At 35.6% G+C, this 20476-nt stretch overlaps 2 protein-coding genes across 3 annotated transcripts in view; one reads left to right on the top strand and one right to left on the bottom strand.

The window, feature by feature from the left end:
- The window catches only part of LOC118268150 (uncharacterized), a 102069-nt gene extending 81713 nt beyond the window's left edge, over positions 1 to 20356 (top strand). The window contains exons 5-14 of one of the 2 annotated variants that reach the window (XR_007707396.1): positions 7456 to 7512; positions 9369 to 9583; positions 11160 to 11279; positions 12608 to 12733; positions 12914 to 13066; positions 15641 to 15833; positions 16651 to 16790; positions 17206 to 17335; positions 17657 to 17836; positions 18356 to 18504. Coding sequence is in view for 1 of the 2 variants with exons in the window: in XM_035582465.2 (XP_035438358.2) it covers positions 7456 to 7512; positions 9369 to 9583; positions 11160 to 11279; positions 12608 to 12733; positions 12914 to 13066; positions 15641 to 15833; positions 16651 to 16790; positions 17206 to 17335; positions 17657 to 17747; positions 18356 to 18485 (1355 nt within the window). In the remaining variant the exon portion in view is untranslated. Of the gene's footprint in view, positions 1 to 7455; positions 7513 to 9368; positions 9584 to 11159; positions 11280 to 12607; positions 12734 to 12913; positions 13067 to 15640; positions 15834 to 16650; positions 16791 to 17205; positions 17336 to 17656; positions 17837 to 18355 lie in introns of both variants that reach the window. The other variant, XM_035582465.2, reaches the window with a different exon arrangement.
- Positions 1 to 20476, bottom strand: part of LOC126912729 (uncharacterized) — a 202865-nt gene that overhangs the window by 71831 nt on the left and 110558 nt on the right. The gene's annotated exons all lie outside the window — the stretch shown is intronic.

The raw sequence follows: 20476 nt of genomic DNA on the forward strand, positions 1-20476 counted from the left end.
ATTTAATTGTGTTTTCATTTTACCATTAGTTTGATTATTATTGCAAAATACACTCTATTTTATTTGGTAAAAAGTTTAGAATGAAATGCTGCCAGTATTAATAATACTTCCTCTCTATTAAACTTCTTTGTTGACAGTACTAACATACCTAGAATACTGAGATAAGTCTAAAACTAGGTCACTTTGAATTCTGTTATGCCGCAATCAGTATAAATGGTTTTCAAAAGTTACTCGCTCCTTTGTACAAGTTAGATAACTTAGTACGTACGTCTAGCTGTCGTTGTGTGCTATAAACACTTTATTTATTTATGTATATTACTATAACAAAGACAAATTCAGACACAAAGCTATTTTATTATTATATCAAAACTGCTATGAACAAATACGCCATTGAAGAAACATTACAACCCAATAAATACAGAATAATACCCAATTATTATTTTTTATATAGGTCTGCCTTCATAAGTTTTGTCAGAGAGCACGGGAAATTCGCTGCTAATAGAAGTGATTTATATGGATACGAGATAAAAAATCGCGTGGCGCCATGCGTGAAATCAGAAGTCATTCATGGCATGTGTTCGTTCTCGAAAATTCCGTTTTCCCCGGGTTTGGTGCGGTATTTAAATGTGAGTTATTTGATCGTTATTTCTAAGCGATTTGTATGCTATCTTCGCGCCGTGATTGTTAGGAATCGGAGCGTTAAAGGGTAATAAATCAGGGTATTTTTCGTCGCTTTTAATATTTTCTGGAACTGTACCTACTTGGAAATATTTACTTATACTGGTGTGTATAGAACAGCAAAAAGTGTAATAAGTTGATCTTCGAGGAAAAAATACTATGTATGTTGGGTTGAATTCTCTATATGTATACGTATGTGTGGTAGGTACCTCTATTTCTTTTCTGTGTATTTTGCTATTTGCGTTTTCTGAGTAGACAGTTTTAGCAGTAAATATTTGATACTTAACTAGTACTTACCTATAATCATGGGTAAACAACAAGAAAAAATATTTGCTTTAACTATATGCAAGATTCATTATAAAAATTCATTAAAAATTTCGTTTGAATACACACAAAATCAGAGTCAGATTTAACAACAGTTATTTGCAAATCAGTAAATTAATAATATATTCAACCGACTGATTTTTATTGTTGAATGACAACGTTAATTAGTGATAATTGCTTGATAATAATTATACAAACTGAATGGTATAACTGCGTCGCAGCAAGTTTGTTATTGGCTTCAGAAATTGTTACTCTCACTGTTGACTTAGCTAACATTATACTGCTTGCTACAAGAGTTGATTTAAAGGATTTATTAGTCGAATTAAATTAAAGTAAACATTAACAATTTTTTTAATAATTTGAAGTAAACATTAACATTTCTGTAATTATATACTTATACAGGGTTAAAGGGTAAGTCGACCTAAATCCTTTAAGACGTGATAGTTCACATCATTCCTGACTGACTTGACCATGGGACCCTATACCCAAACTTAACCGTTTTCAAACCATCGGCACTTTAACCTTTTTGATAAAATTTCCCATTTTTTTGGCTATTTCTCCCTTGTTTTGTCTTTGGTGGCTAAATTTTGGTTTGTTTTTGCTTTTTTGTGTAGTAGATTAGTTGCTTTATTATTTAGAAAACTAAAACTGTAAATAACTATACCAACTGAGTCGTAGCAGACGATCGAATGTTAAAAAAGTAAATAAATTTGTGATAAGTTGTTTTTCTTTGTGAGATATTTAAAAAAAAGTCTATGACAACTGTTCTGCAAATGTGCGTTAAAATATCTACAATTCTTCAGCTTTCTGATAAGGTATAACATGATAGGAAATAATTTGAATTCTTTGCCAAAACATCGATGAAGTACTACAAGGTAGTAATAAGAATATCGATATTTAAGCTTCAAATTTAACTTGAGTCAGATAACAAAATAAAACAAACTGGTTCACTTCACTTCAGAAGGAGTGTCAGGGAGTGGCTTTTTTTTTTGAGTGGAGAAAATCATCCAATGACTTCTCCCACCTTGGGCGAGGCGAGAGGGAGTGTCAGACTCTTACTGACTAAAAACCACCCTGTTCCTTCTCCTGCTTTTCGAGCCGGAGCCCTGGTAAAACCGCTAGGTAGTCCGCAGCTCCGGATCAGGCATCAGCCCTACTGGGCTCCATCTGTGGTGGTCTGATGGCTCTTTGAGGCGCGCGCGGAACGCTACGCGTCGCACGCACGGGTCTGGTTCTGTTCGGGCGGTGAGCTACCCTTGCTCGCCGTCCGCAGGCCCGCACTGGACACTAATTATCCCAATAAGTGGATCGGGAGAGGCGGACCTGTACCGTGGCCAGCTAGAAGTTCAGACCTGACCCCTATGGATTTTTATGTGTGCGCCTCAAAGAGCCATCAGACCACCACAGATGGGGCCCAGTAGGGCTGATGCCTGATCCGGAGCTGCGGACTACCTAGCGGGTTTACCGGGGCTCCGGCTCGAAAAGCAGGAGTAGGAACATTGTGGTTTTTAGTCAGTAAGAGTCTGACACTCCCTCTCGCCTCGCCCAAGGTGGGAGAAGACATTGGATGATTTTCTCCACTCAAAAAAAAGCCACTCCCTGACACTCCTTCTGAAGTGAAGTGAACCAGTTTGTTTTATTTTGTTATCTGACTCAAGTTAAATTTGAAGCTTAAATATCGATATTCTTATTACTACCTTGTAGTACTTCATCGATGTTTTGGCAAAGAATTCAAATTATTTCCTATCATGTTATACCTTATCAGAAAGCTGAAGAATTGTAGATATTTTAACGCACATTTGCAGAACAGTTGTCATAGACTTTTTTTAAATATCTTACAAAGAAAAACAACTTATCACAAATTTATTTACTTTTTTTACATTCGATCGTCTGCTACGACTCAGTTGGTACAGTTATTTACAGTTTTAGTTTTCTAAATAATAAAGCAACTAATCTACTACACAAAAAAGCAAAAACAAAACAAAATTTAGCCACCAAAGACAAAACAAGGGAGAAATAGCCAAAAAAATGGGAAATTTTATCAAAAAAGTTAAAATGCCGATAATTTGAAAACGGTTAAGTTTGGGATATGGGGTCCCATGGTCAAATCAGTCAGGAATGATGTAAACTATCACGTCTTAAAGGATTTAGGTCGACTTACCCTTTAACCCTGTATACTTGTGTATGTTAGGTAGTAGAGTAGTACAATGAAAAAGAATTTGGGTTGATAATTTACTGAGAAAATGCAATTAGCACTCTCTGCCCAAAGCGGGAAACGAACCCGCGACACGTTGCACAGTAGCCGATCAACGTAAAGAGTTCCTTATCAAATAAAGAAATAAAAAAGCATGTCTACTTTAAATTCTCTCACTCACTCAACTCATGTACGTATACATAATTCTCGATCAAGGAATTGTAAGCAAGGAAAAATACAGAATATTACAGAACACTTTTATTATAACACAACAGAAATCTAATCAGCTTCGAGCGCACTTCAAAGGACTTAACAGGGATCCTACGCGTCTACGTGTAACTAGAAATCAATCATGAACTGATAAGACTTTTCTCCATTAATATGAGATTAATGGAGAAAAGTCTTTCATCATAAACATAATTTTTATAATGCTCTGACTTACACGCGCCTTTGCCTTCAGTTCACTAGGGTAACATATGAGGTTGTGGTACATAATGAGTCAATTTAATTTGTAAATGTTATTTAAGTATAAGGATGTTAATGTTGATATGTTAATGTTAAGTTTAATTTATGTTGATACAGATATTTGCTTTTGGTTATATTATTTTTTAAGTTTATACTGTATCTATCGCATTAGGTGTACCTGTAATGATAGATGTAATGTTAGGATAAATAAATAAAAAATCATCATCATAACAGCCACAAGACATCAACTGCTGAACAAAGGTCTTCCACGTAAACTGGTTGGAAGCGACCTGCATCCAGCAGCTCCCAGCTACTTTAATCAGGTCGTCTGTCCATCATATGGGTGGACGTCCTACGCTGCGGTCTCCACTCGAGAACCTTTCTGTCCCAGCGGCCATCGGTTCTCCAAGCTATGTGTCCTGCTCAATGCCACTTCAGTTTGTTAATCCGCTGGCATATGTTGGCGACTTTTGTTCGTTTGCGGATCTCCTAATTTTATTATTCGATCTCGCAAAGAAACTCCGCGTATAGCCCTTTCCATAGCACACGCTCAGGGACCTTTAGCTTCCTTATCAGACCCACAGTGAGAGACCTCGTTTCAGTTCCATAGATCATCACTGATAACACACATTAGTTACAGACTTTCGTCTTGAGGCACTGAGATATTTTGGAACACACAACATCTAATCGTATATTAGCAAAATGTCAAGACGATTGGTTGAATAGATAAAGGGTGAAGAGGTAAACAAACCAAGTTACTCATTCATAATTTGTTGAATGTTGTTGGGATCGTAGCTAGAAACCCAATACAATACATACCGAACTAAAGGTTATACGAAAATAGCTCTTTCATAGAGGTTTTATAAAATGCGAGGAAATTGCGGTCATATATTGTGAGCTAAAAATAGCTTAGTGTGTGTGTGAAATAATGTACGAAGGTGGGGTAAGTTTTACCCCCTCTCCTTAAACCGCCTTATGCTGACGTAGAACGCAACTAAGGGATCATTTGAAGAGGTTACATGGCAGCATCTTACCTGAAATATCTTGTTTACTACCTTTTTCGGCAGTAGTCGCCATTTTGAATTTACGTCACATCTTTTTTTAGATGGCGGCGCTAAATTGTGTTTTGAACACGGTGCCGGTGTTGTTGTGGTATTATTTTAGCTAGGTAACCTTTTGAGGGTTATAAATTTGAAACTTGTAGATGAGGTTCGTTAAAGTAATATTTGTACATATTTTGTATTCGTGACAATATGAATTAGTAACGTTTTTATAGATTTTGCTTGGTTTCCAATTTTAGCCATAAGCGTTTCTGACCACTTGCTATCAAATGATCCGTCTACTCGTTTCTTTACAGATAATAATATAGGATTCATAATTACACCCTGTTTATAAGGTCCCAAAAACATAATACGGAAAATATAATACTTTAGAACTGTCTACAAAAATATAAATTAATTTGCTCAGACTAGACATAAATCAGGCTTGTTTAAAAAATATGAAGGTCGGGAGCTAACTGCTTTTACCTTCACTAGATCAAGTTCCTAAACCAGGTCAGGAGATTATTTTATCAAATATAAAACGTCGGATGGGCAAAAAATACAGCGAGTTCCACACTACAATTACCTAGGTCAAATGCTCTCCCTCGATAAAAATGCTCAAAAGGAAGAGATAAAGCGGCGGATCAGGCTAGGATGGGCAGCCTTCAATAAACTGGAGGATGTCCTGAAAGGGAAACTGCCTATGAGCCTAAAGCGGAGAGTGTACGACCAATGCGTCCTCCCCGTGATGACGTACGGTTGTGAAACCTGGACCCTCACAGTGGAAGCCATGGAAAAACTTAAGGTGGCACAGCGAGCTATGGAACGAGCCATGTTAGGTGTATCACTGAGAGACAAGATCAGGAACACCGAGATCAGAAGGAGAACAAAACTCACCGACATAGCTCAAAGAGTAGCCTCGCTTAAGTGGAAATGGGCCGGGCACATAAGCCGTAGGGAGGACGGAAGATGGAGCCAAAAGGTGCTTGACTGGAGACCAAGATCGGGCCACAGGAACCGAGGGAAACCGCTAGCTCGCTGGAGCGATGATATCGCGAAAGCCGCAGGTCCGATGTGGAGAAGGAAGGCAAAAGACCGAAGTGTATGGAGTGCATTGGAGGAGGCCTATATCCTGCAGTGGATGTAATGGGCTGTAGAAAGAAGAGAAGAAGAAAACGTCGGATTACCCTCTCATCGTATTTTATATTGTTTGACCCTTAATTTATGATTTGGAAAACAGTTCGCCCGTAATTAGGTTCATGAAAAAAGTGATCGTAATCTTTATGACATAGCTATTATTTTAGTGTCTTTGATTTTTTAAAAAAAAATCCGCTTGATAAAATTATTTTGTAGTTAGTGGACTGTCACAGGCTGTTGATCATGATGATGATCATGGTTGAATTATCCCTTTTTCAGTATCTAACCACCATATTAAACCTTTTTTGAGGGGGTAAAATCATCCAATGACTTCTCCCGTCTTGGCGAGGCAAGACGGGAGAACGGGACTTGTCAGACTCTTACTGACTAAAATCCACCCCGTTCTTACTCCTGCTTTTCTAGCCGGAGCGTCGGTAAACCCGCTAGGTAGTCCGTAGTTCCGGATAAGGCATCAGCCCTACTGGGCCTCATCTTGGTTGGTCTGATGGCTCTTCGAGGCACACGCGGAACGCGACGCGCCGTAAATCTTATTAAACCTAGTTCAAGCAAATATTAGTACTAGGCATCTGTTTTTGTCTATATTATTGTAACCTATCGAATACCTTAATACAAAAATTTTGAGGTCACAAATATGTTTATTGCAATTGTTCAATTACAAACCACTTTTAAAACAACCCCCAACATACTGTGGTACCCCATATAATTTAGAACCGATCACTCATCCTCTCAACCAGTGATCGATCACTTTCAAAGTGGAATTGGGTTAATGATTAAATATAAGCATATTTGTGTCAAGCAAATAACTTATTTACACGCACATACATGGCAGATACGGTTGCAATAATTAAAGCGTACAACGTTCGACTCAATGAATTTGAAGCTTACCGCATGTATATCTATATTTAATTTACGTGTTTACACATACATATATAGGTCTATTGATGTTGGTCGTTGTATAGATTACGGGACACTTAAATAAATTAGTGCTTTGGAAGTATAAATCAATTGAGGTAATTTTTAAAAGGAGAGAAGAGAGATAGGCACATTTATAGTAGTTTGTTAGACTAGCATAATATCTACTAAGTACTTTAATTGGAAAACAAAATAAAAATACTGTAGATAAATGTTTTTAATGCTGTGTAAAGGAACCCATGACAGGATACATGTGCCTGTATCTAGAAAAATACGTGAAATATTATGAAGAAGTGTCTACTAAAGCTACCTGTCCTTGACTCCTGGAAAGGAGCGAGATGGCGGAGCGTAGAATCAGTGAAATATTAACCAATAGGATTGAACAAAATCTGTCACTTACAGACAAGCGTTGATTTTGTGCACGAAATGTCTACTGCAATCCTATTGATTAACCACCAAACCTATATTCATTTAATGCTTGCTTAACCCAGTCCTTAGCAATTGTTTTCGGGACAAAATCTTTGCTGAACAATAGTTTCTAGTAATCATTAAATGTCTCTAAGTTCGGCACTAAGACAGGCAGCCTTATAGTCCAGTAACAACAAAATAAAATTACAATTCTTCTTCTAGTTAAAAAATATTGTGCAGAAACAGGACAGATACTAATTTATAATCATATTACAGCGGAATCCGGCAAGGAGGGTGAGATGAACAGCGAACACGTGGAATATCACCGACTAGGTAAGTAACAAGCTGCCGACATTAATTGTATAACCGCTCCGATGCTAATCCAATTACAATGCGAAATGTATAATTGAATAATGATTCTGTTCTAACAGTTAGGTTTATTTATTCAAGATTGTTCAGTGATGAGAATAATTATGAGTGTTTTTTTTTGGAGATAGGTTTCGATTGGAAATCAGAAGATCTCAAGTTCGACTGTCGTGTCCAAAATATGGACTAGTCTAGTTATTTACACCAACATCTATCATTTGGGAAAAATCGATGTTATATTTTACGTATAGTGTTATAGAAAATTGATTCCAATAGAATAGGTGGGCCTTATTAAAATTTTCGCAGTATAAACATTCTGTGTATACTGTATCAAAAGCCACATGTTGATACATTAAACATGTTTACGGGACGCGCCCAACAAAGTGATCCAATGACACGCTCGTTATCACGCTAGCGAGCTAAAAGCGATATTATCGCGGGACTAGATAACTAGGCACTGGCCACTAATAGCTGGCTATCTACACTAAACTACAGTTACCTTAGTTACCAGGTTTTAAGTAACACTGAGAATTTGCCAGGGGAAAATTAACTTTATGATACAATAACAAAACATTATCTACTCTTGTCAGAGATGTGATATTATAAGATACATTTTTGCTTGTTACGGTATTAAGGTATCTTCAAGAAGGGATTAAATAGGTTTTTAAAGAGCGACAAGGCACATGTAATGTCTCAAGTGTTGGAAGCTTTCATAGGCCACGGTAGGTACCCACTTATCATTAGGTGGCCATCTATTCTGGATAGACATTGAGAACAAACTTATGGAACGCCAATAGCTACGAATCTTACATACCTCTTTCGCTTCATCAATAGTCATCAGTCTTTTTATGCATGCTCGTCGGTTAAGGGTACGTTTAATTTGGCCCTTCTTTAATAATAACTATCTTTAGACTCTCTCTCTCAGATTATGAAAATAACATGAAACCATTCAGATTCAACATCTAAATCTACTACATGATTTATTCAAGCACAAGAAGCCCACGCTTTATAATTCCGATATAACTGAGATAGATGCACAAACAAAGTACAAAGTCACAGATAACGATCGATTCTCTTACATACCAGCTGGTACTTATTTATTCATAACTTAGGTTCTATTTGCGGATACAGGACGCCTTTTTTGTCTACAAAGGGGTAGGCAGAGGGTGTATACGCGCGAAGGCCCCTTATTAGAATTACAGTTCTTTATGTTATGAGTCCCATGAAATAATGGATATGTCTATTGACATATGCCAAGTATAATGCCAAACTCCTTTACTATTATACCGTACTATCGTATGGGTCTTGGACATCTCTAAGATATCTGAGAGGAACGCGAAAGTTCAACCTTCTGTTCGAATCATCGTTAAATAAATTATCGTAATAATCAATCTCTTCAAAAATATCCATTATTTACTTCTATTCTCAACACAATTATTTGCTAAACTCAAAACTGACAGGGAAATCTCTGCTCAAGCGCGGTGTCGACCACACTTGCGTGATCACAGATCAAATCTCTACTTAAGTTGTAATCTACAACTGAGTAATGATCTAGAATAAGATCTACACTCGGCTGAACTATGATCACCGAATCTATGCTTGAGGAGCGTTCTAAAATGAAATCTCAACTCAAATCTAGTTTTAAACAGAGATCAGGACTTGAGTAGCCTTCTGTAATACGGACCAAGAATTTCGAAATAAGAAAACCCAACAACTGTGACAGCTCCATTAAACAAGCTAAACGTTACTTATGGGTTGCAATAGTTTTTATACATTTATCTATATGGTTTTTACAATTACCATTTATATTATTTGTCAATCAGATGCTGTACAGGCGAATGGTGAGCTGGTCTCAAGGCTAGAACAGCATGCATCAGCTGATGCAGTTGGAAGTGAGAAACCTCATGTCCATGCTGAAGCTCAGCTCGATGTACCATCTGAAGGTGTCCATCGAGTGCTAGTCCAAGATGGCAGCCATGTCAGCGTACACGACGCATCTGCGGTCACCACTCCGGCTAACGAAGAGGTTACTACTAAAGTAAGTAAAATTGTTGAAGAAATAGAGAGAAATTTTCGACCAAATATGACTATTATTTATTGAAAGAAGGAAGAATTTTTTAAACTGAGTAATTGTAATAGAAGAACATTTGTAAGTACAACAAAACAAAAAAAAAATGTCGATTTTGCACGAAACGAGATTGATTGGTCAGAACGCGCTCTGATTGGTTTGTCATTCGCACCGGCCAATCAGAGCGCCGAACGCGCTCACGTTTCGTTTTCAATCAACGTAAAGCAAAATCGTACTAAGGGTACTGGTATAGGAAGTTAAAAGTGAAACTAAAATCAGAATTGACTTTACAACTTGGTATGCTTAGTGTAGGTACTCAACTAAAGCTTATAAGACCAAGCTACGACATAAAAACATCAGAATCAACGCAAAATGACTTATTCATAGAGTGATGTGTGCCTACCTAATTTTCCATCGACACACCTATTCATTGCTCCAAGTTGAGACTACAATCGATAAATTTCAAACAAAGAGAATATGTAGGTACTTAATGCAAATACACCCACATACTCGTTAGCCTCTAGAACTCAGTAAAGCGAGGATTGTAAGCATTACAATGGATCTTCGTAGGTACCCTAGATCTATTGTGTCCGAGACTGGAAATAAAAGTCTATTGGAAAACGATACTGTTTGAATGGACCGTACTGCACTTAGGTCACTGTTATTGCAAAGTGAATCTTAAATTTGTGTTATATTAAGGTTGTTATTTGTGTTTATGAGTACAATTTGTAAAGCAACACAAGTTGCGATTTGCTTGAGTTTGATAATCTTATCGGACTTAAATAAAACGTTAAGAATTATACATATAATAGTGTCAATTGCGTGGTAGGTATTTTAATAATCAACTTTCAAATATTTAAAATCTTTAAAACCAGGATAATTAAATTGAAAATATATTTTCAAATACAATTATCAAGTTAAAGTTGGACACTAAAGTATAAAATATGCAAATTAATTGTTTCTACGCCGATTCGAAGTTACTCTCCTTCCTACACGTCTATATAAAATGTACAAGATGTAGTATAACCACCCGTATCGCAATAAAGAGAATTGAACGCCCACACCGCCATGTCGAATATATTGGCCGTATTTCCTCACCATTTATCACTTCGTTCAAATATCTTTCGATCGTTTTCAACTAAATTGCGATACGAAGGTATTGACTAAAATAAAAGAGGAACAACCACCTTCAATACCAAGAACTTTATACATATAGTGTGAACAAATTCAATAAAAACATCAACAAATTGTAACGTCGACGTGTTTACTAAGAAAATAGACAGGTCTTTGTCACACACACGGTTTATTTTTTCAATGTTCAGGTTCTTAGAATTTCCTGATAGAAGACAGCATACACCTAAGTACATATATTTCTTTTTATATAAAAAATAATGTGGTCTACATTCAATCCTAACCTACACTTAATTCACAAATCTGATATGGCCACTGTTCCGAAAATAAATCTTTATTGTTATGCTGGCGCCAGACATACGCGCACATGTGTGGCACTGGCATTATAACAACACAGGATGTGTTATTTTCTCAGGTGTTCCATGGGGCTGCTCGCCTAGTGCAACCCGGACAGGCTACCAATGTACCAACTGGTCCCCACACCGCTGTCCGAAGAGCTTTCAACGCGGACATCACCAAGGAAACCAAAAATAATGTAAGCTTTCTTATTATGGATTATTTTAATGACTGTTAATTAATAGTCTGTACTAATTTCTTTTTAAGTTTCTATTTACAGAATGCACTACCAGTATTTAGATACTTCATTCTAACTCAATTATATATAATATCCAAAATTAGGAAATATCGTTCTTACAGCGTTGAGTAAGAATTAAGTGTCTAACTGCCGCACTCAGAGACATTTAATGATTACTTAAACTATTCCTTAGTTATGATTTTATTCCGAAAACAATTGCTAAGGACTAGGTTAAGTAACCGTGAAAGTAAAAGTGATTCTGAGTATGGGAGTAAGTAATGTAATGTCAAGTAGATTCCTAAATAATCAATCTTTAAAGAAAATAGTTTTCACACAAGTCGACTTGATTTTGATTTGGTTTCATTTCGTTATAACAGAAATTTCAGTGACAAATCAATAAATAATTATTGGAATAACAAATTACATAGAATGTAAGTACGGGCCCCCGTTGTGCATCTTGCACGTGTCTTCATGTTTTCAAAGGATACTTATTACTCCGTAATTTTGTTGTTTACCCTTGCTCGCTCCAATCTACTTGGATTTACTTTTTTTTTTCATTTATCCTATAACAGCGTAGCATCGGTATTTCTATTCAATCAGGGGATTTAAGTATTTACGGAGGATTGTTCAGGCGCGTGTAAGAAGTTAAGAATACTTTTTTAGTTCTGCGTTTTAAAGAACATAGAATAGAAGAGAGTACATCTTTTATGTATTTAGGTACTACTGCAGTTATATAGCTGATATTTACTTTCGATTATATACAACTACAAGCAATCTTTTTTCCTCAGACTTTATTTTATGCAAACCAAAATGTTTATTACGAATAATTTAATTAAAGTTATGACAATATAAAAACGAGGAAATGTTCCTTGCATGCGTCCTTTACTTAGCTTTTTATAGGAAGTCGTAAACTTTAACATGGAATGTTGGGAAACTGCTTGAGGTAAAAATTCTAAAGTACTTACTTGATTAATCGTTCTTCTCCATAGGAATCTACACCTTGGAACAAGCAAATAGCTTCACTACAGGACTGACCGACAGACAGACATTTTTAATATTAATATAATATTTGCTTTGAAGTATAAAGTACCTTATTGATATATTTGACTTGGTCTATTTGAAATAAATAATTTTATACACATGCAAGAACAGATTAAGATGTCTCAAAGATTATAGAGTCAACCAAGTTATTAGAAACTTCGATGTTGCCATATAATTTGATAGCAAATGACATTATACTATGCTATGAAATGTTATTATAAATTACATTTACTTCTTTTGTCACACAGATGGATCACTATGCTGCTTACTCCGGCGTCCAGTACTCGCCCCTGGATATGGCAGAATACGTCTTCTGGACCGGTGATGAACGAGGAGTCACCACTGCTATTGAAACCTTCCTTCAGGAGGGAATGGTGAGTTTTACTCAAATCAATAGAAATACGTCATCATCATTACAATCAACGGCTCGTGAGGCAAGTCAGAGATTGCAGCTTACTACAGTACACATGTACATAAAGTATCAAATGCCTATATACTTAATACTAAAGAACATGTTATGTGTAATTATATTAATACTATGGTTTTGTTTTTAGATGACAAAGGAAGATGCAATTGCCTTCCTACAAGAGATCAAGTTCAACATTGATTACCTGCGAGCACACTACTCTCAGAATTTGAAGGCAGCTGAGGAGAGTGCACAACAGGAGAAATTGAGAAATATGCTGATTGAACAGGCTGAGGCAAAGGTAAGAGGATATTAATAAAACTGCACAAATACTCTTCTAAGTACACGTTTCGTTCAAAGTTTATAATCAATTTAGTTTATTTTTTTTTTTTATTACAGCCTCCTTTTTCATATTTCTGGGATATAAAGACACTGACACACCCTATATTTATCTTCCATAAAAAGACGCAACTAAAGTTAAACTTAAAACGAAACCCAAAAGCAAACGAACGCTAAAAATATTCAATCTATTTATTATTCCTTCCATTCCTTTTTCAAAAGACAAAGTTTGTAAACTTAAAATTCCCTAGATACCTCACAAAAGCTGAAAAAAGTTGAGCAACCTTTAATTAAAATGGCTTCCTGCACGGTAAAGAGTCTGTGTATTATATATTTACTGAATCAAAAAGATTCATTCTCTATCCGATGCAGTCTTAAGTCTCATGACCCGACGATAATCTGGAACTAATGGAACGTGTCTCATCGGAGAATGAGCACGTGTCTGTCTACAGGGGGCTTACTACAATTCTCCGCAACGAAATTTCGTTGTGGTGTAAAATTAATTTAAAATTGAGCTCCCTTCGAGTTAAACATTACAGAATAGCCAAGCAGTTTCCATATTATTTATTAGTTGTGCTTACTTTTTTAAAATTTTCGAAGGCGTACGAAGAAACAGAACTGTACACAATTTTCCTACACAAATGGATTGAAAACTGTATTATACTGTCTAGCAGTGAATTTTCGTTCGATAGCGAAATTTCGTTTCAGAGAATTGTAGTAGGCCCCTGTTTTGATCCGATCTCTGTTGACTTTAAAGTCACTTTGCTGTCGTCACGTGTTTGAGTCGATTTGTAACAAACGAGTTATTGGGCTTCGTCTGCCGAACACTCGGATTGTTGCGGTAACAAAGTTTTCCTCGGTTTGGGAAAGTTCGTTACCTACTCGGTAAACCATAATACCAACTTGCGTTCATTTTGATTTCGTAAAACTGACACGTTTATAGTAGGTACGTAGTTTGATACAGTTACATTGTATTACAAAGATATTAAAATGATTCAGCAACAAAACCTATGTATTTAAATTAAACCCCTTCTAATAAAAGATGCGATTGTATTATTTTACTCATAAACCGTATTCGTTAATGCATGTAAACGATCATTATTTGCACATTAAATTCATTAGATTACACATAAATGATGAAATTTATTGAACTATACGGAGTATTACTTGTTTTTATTACTCTCTGATTAAAATGAATGGCGTAAATGTTATTGTGCGTTTTATTAAAACACGACTACATAGTCGGGGTGACACGAGCCACGTTTATTTATAGCCTTAAGCTCAAAAAGTGTAATTAAATGTCACTCAACGCTTTGCGGTAGAACAAAGTGCCGAGAAAAACGACGAAAAAAGGCCACAACCGTGATAAAAGTTGTGTGGGTGGATCCCTCTCTGGAATACTTAGTACAAAGCAAATTGTTTCTAAATTACAATAGAGTTATTGGATACGATACTCTTGTTGTATGAAATTAATTAAAGTTATTTTAAATTAAAGTAATTTTCTATCATCCTGTTGACTTGCTACATTTTCGTAGCAGTCGTAGCACTACACGAAAGTGCTACGGCGCGTAGCACCCGGCTGCGATGTGTTTGCGGTGTAATTTCTTTGGAATCAAAAATTATATTTATTTATTACGGTATTTCTGTCTGATATCCACTGGTTGATATTATATCAAACCTACTATAAAAAAATCTTATTATCAGACCAGAACGCCATATTCAGTCATAAACTTTTGTTATCGGAATTAACGTCAAAATTAACTAGCATCTAATAAAGGAGTTCATTTAGTTCTCACGTCGTATCAGTACGTAATACTGAGTTTTATGTATCTATTAGACCCATGTGTCACATTGGCTGCTCGCTGAGTGTTAATGAATCTTTAGGGTTCATAAAAGTAAGTCGTAAAGTGTATAAATAGACTTATGTTGTTTACATGTTTACAATAATATGCTGCGTAATCAACATAGATTATGTGATGTAATGCCAACATGTTGATACATTGTGTATTTTGTTTATGTAGGTACCTTTGTAGTCTGACTCTGTTTTGTTAGTTTAGTGGTAGAAGTCACAACACCGAGGAGCAACAAGCTTAGTAAGTTAAGCAATATACTGATACCGCATTAGCCTGATCACAAGGAAATCAACTTTTTTAGAACAGGCCGTTGTGTGAATTTAAACTTCAACTTTTTTTTTAAACGTTGAACCACGCTAGTATTTTTTCTTGTATCGTGGGTGCGTTTACAAACAAACAAGTTCACATACACATGACGCAGAGTCCCATCACACAAAGAGTTGTTCCATACGGGAATCGAATCCGCTACACGCTGCGCGGCAGTTGGTTGTCCAGCCACCACACCAACCGTACAGTCAAATTTTGAAGACCATTGTAAATTATTGTTCCGCATAAAGAGATCACACACCATCATTGACTAGCTTTGATTGGATTTAGATATTCTCCTCGTAGAATTATAACTAACGAAAAAGTTTCTTACCATTGTTACTTCATTATATTCACTTATCTCGTCTTCATTCCAGGAATACCAGTACCGCAGCCCAGCTCTCCAGTCGTTCCCATTCGGTAGCAGCCCTGACATCATTCGTTCGATCGCCAACAAGAACTGGGAGTTAAGCAACAACTTGTCGCCCGTGCCAGCCCTACCCGTCAGCAGCGAACTGAGACCTGAAGCCATCAAGAGGACTTACGATCCTATGTTGACCAATAGCATGCGTGAGTACCTACTTGTGCCTATTGACAAAGAAGGGATGGATGGTTTTTAAACATATGAAAACATAGTTATGATAGGGTACTGTTATATATTTGAAATATATATTGCCGAAATAATTTAACATGTGAATTAAACAAATAGTCAGAAGCACACTGAATATATTTCATAAAACAAAAGAAGGTCATAAAATAGTTTTAACAGGTAGTAATACCTGGAACTTACCAGGATATTGCAGCGACCTTAAGCAGCTTCAAATAAGGATAGCAGCTTAAGAAGAAGCAGGGTATACATAGGTATTATACCTATGTACATAATTATACCTATGACTGTTTAAGAAACTAATAACGCGGTTTATACTAGACATCTCTTTTAAAAACATCTTAAAAGTTCTAATGGTTGAACTTTCGGTTCTTGCGAATCTTCGCAAATCGACTTTCGAATAGCATTTAATCAGTCACTGACGTGTTAAAAACATATTCAAGTCCCTTACTACGAGATGAGTTTTACACTTTATCATTGTTGTGTTGCGAGTCCCAGATAGTGGAACATACATATTGGAACATACGTATTACATACTAGCTACTTCCGCGCGGTTTCATCCGCTCTGCTCGGTTCCTATTGATCGTAGCGTAATGATTTATAGCCTATAACCTTCCTCGATACATGCGCTATCCAACACAAAAAGAATTACTCAAATCAGACCCGTAGTTCCTGAGATTAGCGCGTTCAAACAAACAAACTCTTCAGCTTTATAATATTAAAATATATTAAAATATAGATTTTAATGTACATGTACAATACATGATTATTTGTCATTAGTGCCTGGAGTGCCGGAGTACGAGCGTGAACCCCAGGGCTTCCCTGATGAAGAATATGAAGAGATAATGGACAAACTGAAGCCTACGAACATTCCCTACAACGAGTACACGCTTGAGGAAATTATCTATCAACTGGCAAAGGTAACTATTGCATACATTATTGATTGCTGACTGACTAAAGGTAAGCGTCCACAGGTCCGCATCACACGCAACCGATTTTAGTTTGTCTTGTATAGAACAAACTAAAATCATACAACTGCGTCTACTGATCCGCATCGTACGGACCGCATCATCGGCAATGCCTACATGCGATGCGTACCGATGACGTCATAAGGAATGCGTGCGATGTGTGTGATGCGTACGATGCAGGTCTGTCGCTTACCTTAATTGAGTCCGATCAAATCTCAGAATCTATTTGTTAAACACCAAACAAAGATGGAACAGAGAAATAGGTAGATTAGATTCCATAAGTAGGTTATTTTATATCTTTTGCAATACCTTTTTGCGCTTTTTTAGTTTTATAGCAAAAATACTAATTTGGATCCATAATTTCCAGATGATGTTCTCCCAGTCGTTGTCCCGGGACCCTGCTTCAGCTCGCTCGGCCACACGACGCTTCATGTCTTTCTTAGAAGTTCAGGCAGAGAGGGGACAACTGTCGCGCACCATTGAGAAGAAAGTGCTTGGTACGTTTACAAAGAGAAATAATTAATTTCAGATAGAAATAATTAAAAAAATGCGAAGATCTTTCTAACCATACTCGTACCATACCTATGTAATGTCCCATAATAACAAGTATTAGTAATTTCAGCATAAAATAATAAAATACCTTTACTACAAAGTGAAAGAGGATGATTTTTAAGGCTTAATTTAAACGGATTCTTTAACTCCTATTCACAAAAAGTTTAAATTTTGGAAACAAAAAATCAATACGAATATTTTGGTTACACTTTCTTATTTTACCTTCTCATTCCGATTGGTTTTAATACTCTTTTTTCATGTTACAGACTTGATGATTGCGGCTCTGACGGACACAATAAGCGACCATCCAGAACTGCTGTCCTCACGCGACTCCATGCCAGCCAATACACCCAATAGGCAAACATTTTATCCATTTACTTTAGAATAAAGCCGTAGTGGACATACACATTAGCACACACGAGAAAAATGCAAAAATCCGCGATGAAGTAAGTCCCTAATAAAAGCGATTTACGGCCAGATTCAATAACCTATCTGATTTATTATTTTTTTTTTTTTTTGTAGTGGATCAACGGTTTTGTCTCGCCTGGTGGTAAGCAATGATGACGCCTATCATGGAACACGCCTGTATGCTGTAGATTTACTTAAGCACTAAACACATTCGGTACATTTTATACATAGGGCATTGAAACTGACCGTTAAATTACAGCAATTGTTTATGAATAACTTATAAGCTTTGCTGTTTGAAGACAAATATAAATTAAAATGCTTATGAGTCATACGAAAAGTATGAAAGTCGGTACAACACTACAAACCTATAGCATTAGTAAAGTTGTAATAACTGATTTAAACAGGGAATCCATATTCTTTTTATTTTTTCTTCTAGATCAAATTTAATCCTAGACACGTAATTGCACTATTATCATCATATTTAGAGTTTTTAAAACCTTTTCAAGTATTAAGTACCCCAGAGTTTTATTTATTAAAGTAATTAATTTAATTTTCAGTCTAATGGGACATTTCTACGAAAACAGAGCAGCCAAACCGAACTTATCCCGAGAAATACTAACAACATACAAGAATGAGCTTCTAAAACCACAACCGCTGCATACGTTTAATTATCAAGAGACAATGTAAAGTGTATACCTAATTATCTATCAATAATTACGAATATATGACACTTTTCGCAGTGGTATATATTTTGCTAGAACAACTTAACCAAAGAATAACTTTTACCAATTCTTATGGCAAAACTTTTAAATAAGTACCTACCTACATACACATCATTCGATAAAACAATATACAGTACGTTTTATTTAATGATGTGTGATAATTATGTGTGCGGTATAAACAAACTGATACTACCGACATGCGCGGGAAAAAACATCGTAGCACGCCATCTAGTGGTGATTTCCTATAAACTGCCGTAAAATATGGCGTCCAAATAGACAAAAACAATGTTTTATAGCTTTTGTACGCAGTGTCATATCTTCATAATTACAATAACGTAGTACCTAATTATTTATTATTCTATAATTGTAGATGATGTTTCTTAGATAATATAATTATTGTCCCATATTATTCTCCCTTCAATCTCCTTGCATATTCATGTTAACTTAAAAAAAGAACAGTAAATAAAAACAAAAACTTGATCTCTAATACTTTTAAAAGGAGCCAATGTTGTTTTAAAATTAGTATTATAACCTTTAACGTGTTAAGGTAGGTAAGTAATGTGAAATATATTTTATGGAATTTCAATCCCAACTTTGGAAGATTCTCTATTTCAGGTTGACTAAAAGTTGACCGAAAATTATTAGGTAAGGGTGTAAGACCATTAATTGTCATAATATAAGGAGAGAGAGGCCTATGATCGGCAGAGAATGTAAACCCGAGGATAATCTCTACCTTTCCCTTTCATGTCAGTCTAAAAGACTATTTTGAGTTACGTAGTCGCGTCTAAATCCTTTATTGTATACCCCAAGAGACTTATTACAGTATCATAAATATAAAATCAATTAAATTATAAAATCTAGGTACCTACATTATAAAAGCAAAATATCTGTTAGCTTTGCATGTAAGACATTCTCGTTTAGCTTGGTTTAGTAGATGAATATAAGTGCTAAATGTAAGATAATATTGAATATTTAAATAGTTAGTATAATATTTCTTCATATTTTTCTACAAAATATTCTTCACCATTCATCGCCACGCTACATAGGTACGTTATACCTGAGTACCTAATCTCCATGAGGATTCGAAGACAGACAGAAGATTACAATAAAAATCAATCGCTAATTTGATCATTTTATTATTAGATTTTCAACTTTATTTTAAAGACATAAGGTTCAAAATCTATTACTAACTTCTCAAATTAGCGACTGAACTTTGTTGTAAGTATCCGAATATTAAAAAGCACTTGTTATCGTTGCTGTTGCAATTCTATGATAATGATAAATAAACAAGCGTGGTGATGAAATGGTATTAATTATTATAATGTGCAATTTTGTGTTTCAAATGAGCTTAAATACTTCACTAAAAGCCACAGAAAATGCATATCAGAAACATATCCGATTATAGATCATTTCATTTTGATCAAAATTTTAAACTGTTATACAATTTGGTACAAGGCAAAAAACACTATGGGATGCATCAATTTACTATGTCGTTTGATAAATTAGATAGGTATTGAAATTATACAGGCAGTTACGTCAAAGGTAGCAGGATTTCTTCGACGATATTTTAGTAGGAAAATGCAAACACAAAATTGCACATTGAATAAAGAAAATCTTTAAACTTTCAGCTACATACCAAATCTTATACGTATAAGTGAATATATGTATAGTTTAGAATTGTGACATTCTATTCAAAAATCACAAAAACACGTTATATAACTGTAAGACTTACATTATATTCAGCATTGTCGGTATATTAGTGGTTAGCAAAATTTATTATATTTATATTATTCTTTGAAATATATTGTGGATTTAATAAAAAATGTTTTAATGTCATCGTGCATCGTTATTTTCAGCACCCTACAAACATTTGAGAATACTTTTATCTAAAAAAGAAGTTACCTAAAATTACAATAAGGACAATTCCCTCAGTATGACTTCTGCGCTCCGATTGGC

The sequence above is a fragment of the Spodoptera frugiperda genome, chromosome 29, assembly GCF_023101765.2.
Source record: "Spodoptera frugiperda isolate SF20-4 chromosome 29, AGI-APGP_CSIRO_Sfru_2.0, whole genome shotgun sequence".
NCBI classification, from domain to species: Eukaryota; Metazoa; Arthropoda; class Insecta; order Lepidoptera; family Noctuidae; genus Spodoptera; species Spodoptera frugiperda.